This window comes from Syzygium oleosum, unplaced genomic scaffold, assembly GCF_021117445.2.
Source record: "Syzygium oleosum isolate NSW1041296 unplaced genomic scaffold, Sole_v2.1 Sole_v2.29, whole genome shotgun sequence".
NCBI lineage: Eukaryota > Viridiplantae > Streptophyta > Magnoliopsida > Myrtales > Myrtaceae > Syzygium > Syzygium oleosum.
The window spans coordinates 2,308,934-2,319,334 of record NW_026607513.1 but is presented as its reverse complement, the minus strand read 5'-3'; the positions used below and the strand labels follow the sequence as shown (position 1 = coordinate 2,319,334).

General features: G+C 40.6%; 1 protein-coding gene across 1 annotated transcript; it reads right to left on the bottom strand.

The window, feature by feature from the left end:
* Positions 1-592: 592 nt before the first annotated feature.
* On the bottom strand, positions 593-3,019 carry LOC115677746 (mitochondrial pyruvate carrier 4). The gene is made up of 5 exons (XM_030600966.2): positions 2,865-3,019; positions 2,247-2,345; positions 2,070-2,122; positions 1,568-1,641; positions 593-876 (listed from the first exon to the last, which is right to left on the bottom strand). Exons 1-5 carry the CDS (start codon positions 2,917-2,919, stop codon positions 831-833), a joined length of 327 nt encoding a protein of 108 aa, XP_030456826.1. The 5' UTR covers positions 2,920-3,019; the 3' UTR covers positions 593-830.
* Positions 3,020-10,401: the final 7,382 nt, after the last annotated feature.

Sequence of the window (10,401 nt, the reverse complement as noted above, 5' to 3'; positions counted from 1 at the left end):
CTGACCAGTCGGTCCAAGTAGTTTGATTCTGCACATGGAACTGAAAACCGGATCCACTAGTCTCAATTCCAAAATAGCTCAGAACTGGCCGGTCCGATTTCCGTGCACACCCCTATTCAAATCTCTAACCGCGTGTTTTGAGTGATTATGATTAGAGGAATGACAAATCTCTAATTAGTTTTTTAGCTCCACTATTGAATTAATTTACCGAAAACAGGGCTTCTGTTTAGCCAAACAGAATACTGACATGAAACCAAGAAGAAGATTCACACAGAGATTAAGATGACCTTTCGAAAGATCGAATATGAACCATGCAGAAACAAGTCAAGCCGTGTCATGCATCAACAGAGGCTCTCGAATCTCGACATGTAAACTCCTTGGCAATATACATCAGTTCGTCCATCTGTACTATGGCATGTCATTTCAGCGATCGCCGTCGACCGCCATTTACTTAATCAACAATCTGGGTCAAAGCGACGGAAAATAAAGAGACAACGAATGCGAATGCATAAAGAGAGCAATCAAATATCTGCGCAGTGCATCCACTGCTGCGAATCATTCTCAATGGATGTTGCAAATAGAAACCAACCGATTCTTAACGTATTAAATTTATCATCAGAGAAAAAAGTTCACTGATCAAAGAGTGATCCACTGGTATGCCAACATGCCAAATCTTTATGAATGCTAACTGCAGTGAGAATGAGAGATATGGCAGAACTCAAAACCACAGAAACAAAAGCAAAGGCATCAAAGTGGAGATGATCTTGCAAAAGCGAGTCAAGAAATCAGCGGTCTTCCGAGCACCGGCCCCTTCAACAATTTTTTCGTCATCATTCTTTGGCAACGGCTGGTTCAGCATCCGAGAGATAGTCATGCCTGGAAACACAGGACCTAACAAGCTCAGTAGAAGTTCTTTATCTCATTCGGTCGGGCCTGGACTACAAAGCAGATGGGCTGAATGCCCAGCAGTCATGCAATTCAATGATCATTACTGTAGATATGATTAGCATAGTAACTCAGAGCACTAAGCTATTACTGTAGACATGGCTCGGTTGCTTTTCCATCTTCTCATGACTAGCTATCTAGATTGAAGAAATCTCAAGTGACTCAAGTATAAATATCAGAAGACTACGAAGCTAGTTTGTACAGGTGGGAGAGCCAAGAAGTAGAAATAAAGCCGTGACAAGATGATGACAAACATGAACACATTTTTTTTCCTCTAACTGACACATATAATGGGAGTGTGAAAAGGATGGCTGCGTAGGCTTCCAGATGGGTAAACATATAAAGTCTTACCACCATATATCCGGTGATAGACAGGTTAAGGATCCAATTCAAGGGTATAGAAACAAACGAGGAGAAAGTTCATAATTTTTTTTTTTTTGAAAATTAAAAGGCTAATGATTTGTTAGACTATTCCTTCTTCCAAATCAGTTGATGAAAAACATTACCAGGAAATTTGGCATAGGCAATGGTTCTACTCCTAAAAATTATGAGATAATCACAAACACCGACTTACATCAGCAATTTGCGACTTACTTCTGTATTATAGAGAGTCTAAACTCACCGAATTTTGCGCCCTAATTGATAGAGGCCTGTCCCAGCCATAGCAACATTTACACTGAAGAGATTCCAATTTTTCTGTAATTCAGCGGGACAAACACTGCTCAGTACCATGGAGATTTTTTCTCCAAAGAAAATGAGAATAACATTTAATGCTGACAGAAAAAAAGGCAAGCAACAACAATCTTTGCGAGCCAGCAACGGCTTCTCATTCTGTTATCAGTGTTTGACAGCTTGAATGTGAGACACCCTACTCAAGGTAACAAATGATAGCTTCAATCATCTTAACCTTGATCTTGCCATTTATGTCAAGAGACCTATCCATGTAGTATTTTCTATCCTCGCCCTCATCTTCATGGATACAAATGAATACAGAATACACAGCTTCACTTTCCTTCTCGAGGAAAAGAAAAGGATCTAAATTCTCAATCTCAATTGCCAATATTGTGTAAGCATACAGTCAGCATATCCAGCACAGGCAATTCATTTTATCCGTAGATACTTACAGGAGTAATCACTGTGCTGTAGCGTGACCAGATAATACCAGTGGCGGTGACCGCTGCAGACAATGCGTCAATCACATGAGACAAAGGCCACAAACTATCTACGCGCGTCATAATGATACCAGCAATTGGAAAGCCGCTTAGCAATAGCATACATATAAAAAAATTTCAAAGACTTACCAATTTGCTGAGGATAAGAGAGCTTTTCTGGCGGTTTAGAGAAGTCGGCAATGTTGGCTATGCTGATGCCCCATTTAAACGTCGGTGCCCAAAAGTGAACTGCATTGACAGGGCGATGAACACAAGTCTTTCGCATCAGAGATGCAACGCAACACAACCAAATATCAGCCAAAACAGCAGGAACAAGCACCAACCCAACCCAACCCAACCGTCTCTAACAATTCTAATCAAATCCGAATGCACGAAATGCATATCCAAATTCCCTCAGCAAGGCTGAAAACACCTCAACAGACATTAGTCAATGCATCTAGACGAAGTCGAATTCTAACTCCAGCAGCTATAAAACCAAAACTTTCTCGGAACCGCACCTACCCATTTGACGGATTTCGCATCTATCCACTCTAGATTCTCCTCAGTGAGAGCACGCGTAAAACAAACCGCAAATGAACAAATTCATCGCGTACGAACGCGACAAAGAATCATGGGTCTCGACAAGACCGAAGACAAAAACACACAGCGTGGGGCAATCATCAGGCCCGCCCGCACCGAACGTGGTCCAACAGAGAGAGAGAGAGAGAGAGAGAGAGCGGGGGCGATGGGTTATGAGCGACGACTCACTGGTTTTGGGACCGGCCGGATGGTTCCAGAGAGCTTGCAGCTTCGAAGCAGACATGGATGACGATCCGCCCTCCTTCCTTCCCTTCCTCCCTCCCTCTTCCTCTCTCTCTCTCTGCGAGCCTCGCTGCGATTCCAGAACGGCGGAGAGAGAGAGAGAGAGAGAGAGATCGCTGGTGGTGGGTTGGTAGGTCGCGTTGGGGAGGAGGAAGGAGCCCCGCCCGATTTCTTGTTGATCGGAGTCGTTGACCGGCGCGAGCACGCCACGCGGCGCGAGCGCGACCTCGAGCTCACTGATCTTTCCGTGGGACTTTTGTACGCGATAATTACCGAATTCTCTCTCTCTCTCGTGCTTGAAATATCCACACCTGGGACCCGGGAAAAGACACGTGTTTTTTTCTTTTTCTTTTTTCTTTTGGGTCTTCTAAGAAACATTCTCTTCCAAACATTGGCACAAAAAAAATCGAAGAAAAAAAACATTTTCTTCGAGACATGTGTTTTGATGAGTGAAATTTGCCCTCCCTTATGTTTTTCTTGAGTAGTGTGTAATCATATGTATTCGATGGACAGGAGTAGAGCTAGCCGTTTTGTACCATCTAAATCATGTAAAAATTAGAGGTATTCCTTATCGAATTAATAAATCGAGTTGAAACCAATCGAAGCGATTAATTCGAGAATGAGAGCGAATTACGACCATCTATTTTTTTTCCCGATTCCTTTTTATTTTTCTGCTCAACGGAACATAATCGCACATTTCCTCGGGGCCGATGTCGCGTGATGACTAGTTTAATCAGAAACCAGCGCATTGCCCGTTCCTCGGTCATTCCTAAAGAAGGATGAACGCGAACACAACCGACGGGAACCCATAATGTACGTTGCGGTAAGTAGATCGAGAAACTTCGCGACGCTAATCGCAATGTATAACGAGCGATTTGAGAAAACAAAATCGATAATTTCACATGTGAACTTGTGGCAGCCGTTTACAATTGAAGGAGGGGTCTCTTTACGCCATTAGAGAAATCGGATCACGTGCCCCCATGACATCTGTTGACCACCTCGCAGCCACGATTGTAGCTGTTGGATGGGGTAGGCAGGCAATTGGGGCCCTTGCAGTACGCCCTGCCCCCCTTGCTTATGGCTCCGTAGTCGATCGTTCGCGCCTCGACGGCTACATCGTCCGCCGCGAACGAGCACACCACGAAGGCGACGATGCAAATAGCCAAAGCCTTCCTGGAGATAGCCATTTGCCGATTTCTCTGTTGATCAGATCCCTTTTGGTAGGGATTAATGACATCTGAGGAGGTGATTATATACTAATCGGGTGGTTTTGGGTTGTTAATTGTGAGTTGGCATTGATGGTCCAGGGACAATGTTCTTTATTTATCTAAAAATAGATTTTTCTTTTGAAGTACCGGCGAAGCTTAAAAGTAGAGAAACCGAACCGGAACAGATGCTTCGATATAGGCTTTCCCCTTGAAATTCTGGTAAAATTTAAAAGTGGTAGTTTCCTAATTAAAATCACTGTTGTTAATTTATTCTAGATACTTAAATGCTCACGCGTTAGTCTACTTAAATTTGGGTCTTTTTGGATTAATCAGACGGTCCTCGACTATTAATTCACGGGATCTCGATGTCAGCGGTAACGAGTTTTTTTTGCGAATGCAAGGGGATATTTTCAATATCGTGGAAATGGACTTTCAAGTATAGATTCTAGATAGTTCACATGATAAAAATATTTTTTAGGATTTATTTATAGTTTATGACGTATAAAGAAAATAGATTTTAGATAGTTCGCATTATAAATATGATATAACGAGTTTGATTTCATATGATACTAGCTGAGATTTATTAATAGGACAGCAAGAACCAAGACACTGATCCCTTAGCCACTCCTGAAAAACTAAATGTGGTTCGACTAAATTGAAATTAATTAAATTGGAAATTTTAATATTACTCCTTCGGAATAATCCCTACAACTAATTTTTCGTAGGTTGGACGGATAAAGTCTTATTTGATTTCATTTTGTATAAAATTCATTGAACTTAGGAATAAATGTTTGTGCAATTGCCAACGTAAATGCAAAGAGTAGTTGTCTAAAACTAAATCTTTTAGCACAAATTCAAGCATCAAAGCCAAAAGATGAATTCTGAATTGTCCTTTTGTGACTATTGTTTGTGAATGATTTTTGGCATAATGATGTTCAGAATGCAGCAATTTTAACGAACGCATTTTAGTTACGTGTCTGGAAATCGAACATATTGTTGGAAATTTACGAACTTAATCATTACAGCTAAGACGCCATCTGTAACTCAAAGAAAGGCTATTATCATATCCGATGTTTGGTATCCCGTAATGGATTGGATATATCCAGATTAGGCGTAATTGAAACCACAAATAAACCATCCCGAGTCTAGGAGGGAGATAAGTTTATAGAAGTCCCGGATAAGAAAGAGAAAAATCTACCACGATAAGCACGACTAAGGGTCGGCCATAACAAACAAATCGATCAATTGTACACCCTAAATTGCGATGACATAAATCAATTTGGCAAAAGAATAAAAGATTAATAATCTCCTATATGCATTATTAATAAATTTATAGTTAATGATTAGGGTCTTTTAGACATACTCTACGGGTTAATTCCAAAAAACAGCACTAACTTTAGGTCGAGGGACAATTTTGGCCCGAACTTTTTTTTGTTCCATAAAAAAGCATCAACTTTAGGTCGAGGGACAATTATGGCCCGAACATTTTTTTGTCCCGTAAAAAAGCACCAACTTTAGGTCGAGGGACAATTCTGACCCGAACTTTTTTTTGTCTCGTAAAAAAACACCAACTTTCACTTAAATCCCAAATCTGGCTCTTATTGACTTAAAACCATTGATTTTCCAACTTGACTATTCCACCTTAGCAATAAATCCACGTGACTTGCTGACTGGATTTAAAGCATTATTTATTGTCTTATTCTCTGAACCATAGCTTGAAGAATAACGGTGAAACTGTTCGTCTCCTTCACTTCACCGACAAGTCAAAAATATCTCCAGATTGAATCTTTTTGGCCAAACTTCGTCGTTTTGTCGTAATCTGAAGCTGTAGACCACCATCCGTCGACATACGCCATGAAAGAGATTCGCCAGGCTCACCACCATAACTTTTTTTCTCAAACAAGGGTAACTTCAAACAGAAAATCAATGGGGAGCCAAATTTGGGATTTAAATGAAAGTTGGTGCTTTTTTACGAGACAAAAAAAAGTTCAGACCATAATTGTCTCTCGACCTAAAATTTGTGTTTTTTTATGGGACAAAAAAAAGTTCGGGCCAGAATTGTCCCTTTACCTAAAGTTGGTGCTTTTTTATGGAACAAAAAAAAGTTCGGGCCAGAATTGTCCCTCGACCTAAAGTTGATGCTTTTTTTTGGAATTAACCCCATACTCTTATAACACCCTTCTAGGCTTCTCCAAGAAATGAATTCGCGGCCTGCGGCGGCATTGGTCGAACTTCTCACAACCGCGTTCGTAATGGTCGGAATCAAGTGGCAAACAGCCTATGCCCTTGCAATACGCCCGGCCCCCTTTCCTACTGCTACGGTAGGTGATCATCCTCGTGTCGACGACCACATCATTCATCGAGAGCGAACGAGCACATCACCACGGCAACAATGCAAAGAGCCAAGACCTTATTTGACATCGCCATTGTTGATTTTGGCGAGGATTCTAGCTCTCCGAGAAGCTCGTTTATACCCATCTCGTGTCGTTTTGGGGCTGTTAATTGTGAGTAGGTAATGTTGGTTTAGGGTTTCCAATTTCAGTTCCACTGTCAAACTGATATTAACCAACAAAAAAAAAACCCAAAACCAAAAGATCTAGAAAGCTCATAACCGCACCGATCAAAGGATTAAGGATAGCCATGACAATGGTGGGTAATATTCATATAAGGACTTGTCTTTTGATATAAAACATTGTAAAACCATGCAAATGGAAATGAGATGCATATGGACCACCATCTATAACGTGAGAAATTTGTGCAGATTCTTTCTTGGAGTTATGTTTTTATGCCTTTGTCATCGAACCGCTCGAGCCGGCCTTCGCGTGAGGGGAAGGGTAGAGATATGAGGTACATTTCGCGTTGCACTCCGATTTCTTTAAATTTAATTTGGTTTAGGGTTTATATTTGAGTTGCCATTATAAGGAAATAGGCCCACGTAAGAGAACGGATCCTTCACTCTCTCGAGTCATTATCATGCATGAGGAAATCTTCAGCTATTATTATTCAACCAGTAACACAGCAACTGATGCACAAAGATGCTTAATTTGCCATATGTGAATTATGGAGTTGTTTTCAACAATGAAATCTGAAAGTCTACTGAAATAGAACTTAGGTGGACCTAAAGCTTTTTATAACAAGAGCAACCGTGCTACTAATATAATCACACCGAGTATCATCTTACAAATATCACTTTGCGGAAAATAATTCTTCATGTAAATATTGTACACCGTAATTGATATTCAGTTCGACTGAAATTTGTCTGGACATTTATTTGATACGCTACAAGTACGTGGTTGCGGGCTCATATGCGTGCCAAAAAAATAAAAACCTCAAATAACTGAAGTTGATACTTGTGATGAAAGAGAAAAAAAATATAATATTCTGTATGTTTCGATGCAGAATGCATGAGCCTAATTATTAGCTTTATAGAATTACAATCCAAGGTAATGAGATATTACGATATTAATTTCAATTAATCAGAGAAGTTATGGAAACAGACTTGATATATTTCAATCGTCTCTAACAAAGAAAGAGAAAAGTCTACCCCGAGAAGCATATATAAGGCTGCAATGAACACATCAATTGATTGTAGGCCATGAAATGTGATGACATGTATTAATTTGGCAAAAGACTAAAGCATTAATGATCCGAAAGATTTCAACAATTCTTGAAGCACCCTTCTAGTTTTTCCAAGGAATCAATTCATGTCCCTCCGCGGCACATGTTGGACACCTCGCAACCACGGTTGTAATGGTTGGATGGAGGAGGCAGACGCGGCCTACAATGACCGCGCCAGCAAAGATGCACCCCGTTCCCTTTTATTATGCTGCCGTAGCTGATCATCCTCGCATCAACGACCACATTGTTCGCCGCGAACGAGCACACCACCAGGGCGACGATGCAAAGCGCAAACGCCTTACTGGACATCGCCATGGTTGTTGATTCCCTGAGAACTAGTTCTCAAGAAGGAGCTATTTTATACTAATCACTATTGTGGGTTTGCTAATTTTGAGTTTGGGATTGGTGGTGTAGGGTTATAATTTCAGTTACGCTACCCTGGCCAGCCCCTTAAAAAGGGAATGACCAATTGACTCGGGCGAGAACCATTCAAAGATTAAGCCAATCGGTGGTCGAAAAGCAAAGGACCGTGCAAGTTCATCAATGCACTAAACAAGGGTTTGGAGATGTGGCCATGGCGATTGTGTGTTACTAATTTAAGGACTCGTCTTTCGTGTACACAACTTGTAAAACGATGTGAGTACTAAACATATGGACCGCTAAGTATAATGCAGGAATTTTCGGCGAAGTCTTTTCTTAAAGTTACATTCTCATTAGGTATCGGAGCTAAAGTCTCGAGCTCGATTATTTGCGCCCACCGTCACCCATGTAATTGTCAGGAAATATCTCTGCAATCGTCGATGTGAAACTAGAATGTTGTTATCTGAACTACATCGTTTAGCGCAAATCTTTACGCATTAGTTTGGCAATCTTGATTCTGGGGTCCTCTTTGAATATGAAGAAATGGGAAGCTAATGCTCGTCTTGTGGAGCTGGATCTAATCTTCTGTAAGCATCTGGGTACAGATACATGGTCCTGTGTCCGACCAAATGTCTGAAAGAAATGCAAGATCTATAGATCGAAGAATTGGTAAGATTTGAAGACTACTAAACTTGAAGTTGCGCGTTTAGCAGTCTTCTTGAAGTTGCGCGTTTAGCCTATGTGGTTGAAGCGGCTTTCTCCTCCGAGTTAAAGAGTCTTTTTGAATGTTGGAGTTCCTCGTTTCCGTTTCGATTGTGGTCTGATTGATCGTACTGATAAGTACTGCGATGAGAGGTTGGAGGAAGAAGTGAACAACTAAGGGGGAAAAGTAAATATGGTTCCTGAATAAGATAGTCCACCGATCTTAAAGCTATGGGAAAAGAAACTATAAATGTCATAATTTTTATACCACGTCAAAAGATCATCAAGTACCAGTTTAGTTATAAAAATAAAAAAAAGTTGAGCACTTCGCTGTTATCGGCAATTTGAGTGGCCAGAAAATCCGACTTGGCACTATTTTATTATGAATCGATCTACGTGGCTTGCCGGAGAAATTCAATCGGCAAAAGCCAAAGGTAACGATGTCATTTTCGCCCTATAGTTAAAATAAGGCCCCATTTTTGTTTTTGGTCAGATAAGGCTCCATTTATTTTGCAGAAAATGTGATATTTTTGGAAAATGATTTCCAGGAAGTCGAAAATGACAATATTTTCCAATATTTAACTGAAATTTAAAATGAACTAGAATATATTTTTCGGGGAAAAGTGCCAAAAAAGTCCTAAACCTTTTGCATTTGTGTCAATTTAGTCCTAAACCTTTTTTTTGCGCCAATTCAGTCCTAAATCTTTTGCATTTGTGCCAATTTAGTCCTAAACCTTTTTTTGGTGCTAATTCAGTCATAAACCTTTTGTATTGGTGCTAATTTAGTCCTAAATATTTTTGTCTTTGTGCCAATTCAATATTTCCGGTCAATTTTGCTGACGTGGATGCCGGACGGTCACCGACGCTGACGTGAACAACTTTTAATAATATTTTAATATTTTTTTGAATTTTTATTTATTTTGTATTCTTTTTTTTTCCCTTCCTCCTTCCTCCAGACGGTCGCCGGACTGACGACCGGCCACCAAGGTCGACCTCATCAGTAGGGGTGAGCGGTTCTAGGTTCCGGGTAGGTTCCGCCTGGAACCTGAAGCCTACCCTCGGGTACAGGTTACTCAAAATGAGGAACCTGGAACCTACCCGTCGGAACGTGGAACCTGGAACCTACCCTGTCACAGGTTCCAGGGTCGGTTCCAGGGTCGGTTTCAGGTTCCAACAGGTTCTTTTTTTTTTAATTTCGGTTCCAGGTTACAATTCCATTCCATACAATACAATCAAACACCTCCCCTCGAAAAAAAGAAGAAGAAGAAAACCTATCATTCACAATAAAGGTGCATCGCCAAATCATCCCCAGATGATTCACTATGATCAAAGCAAGAAGAAAGCCGAAACCTTGCATAATATCTCCAGTCACACGCTCACGCAAAATAAAGAAGTACCAACGGATTAACAGAGAACACGATAATGTTGATTAGATTAAACATCGAGAATTAGATGACGGCGAGATTCAATGATTAGTTTGTGCTTCCGCGCGGTACTATTATACATCAGGATTGTTAAATGCTTGGAAATGCACAACATCAGCTGAGAGGGCCTCATCTGATACTTTAAAGAAAATATCAGCACACACTTCAGTA

Coding starts and splice junctions, on each gene's coding strand:
- LOC115677746 (XM_030600966.2), bottom strand. CDS start 2,919: ATGTCTGCTTCGAAGCTGCAAGCTCTCTGGAACCATCCGGCCGGTCCC. Junction 2,346..2,864: donor TCCGGCCGGTCCCAAAACCA/GTGAGTCGTCGC, acceptor CTGTCAATGCAG/TTCACTTTTGGGCACCGACG. Junction 2,123..2,246: donor CTCTTATCCTCAGCAAATTG/GTAAGTCTTTGA, acceptor CATTGTCTGCAG/CGGTCACCGCCACTGGTATT.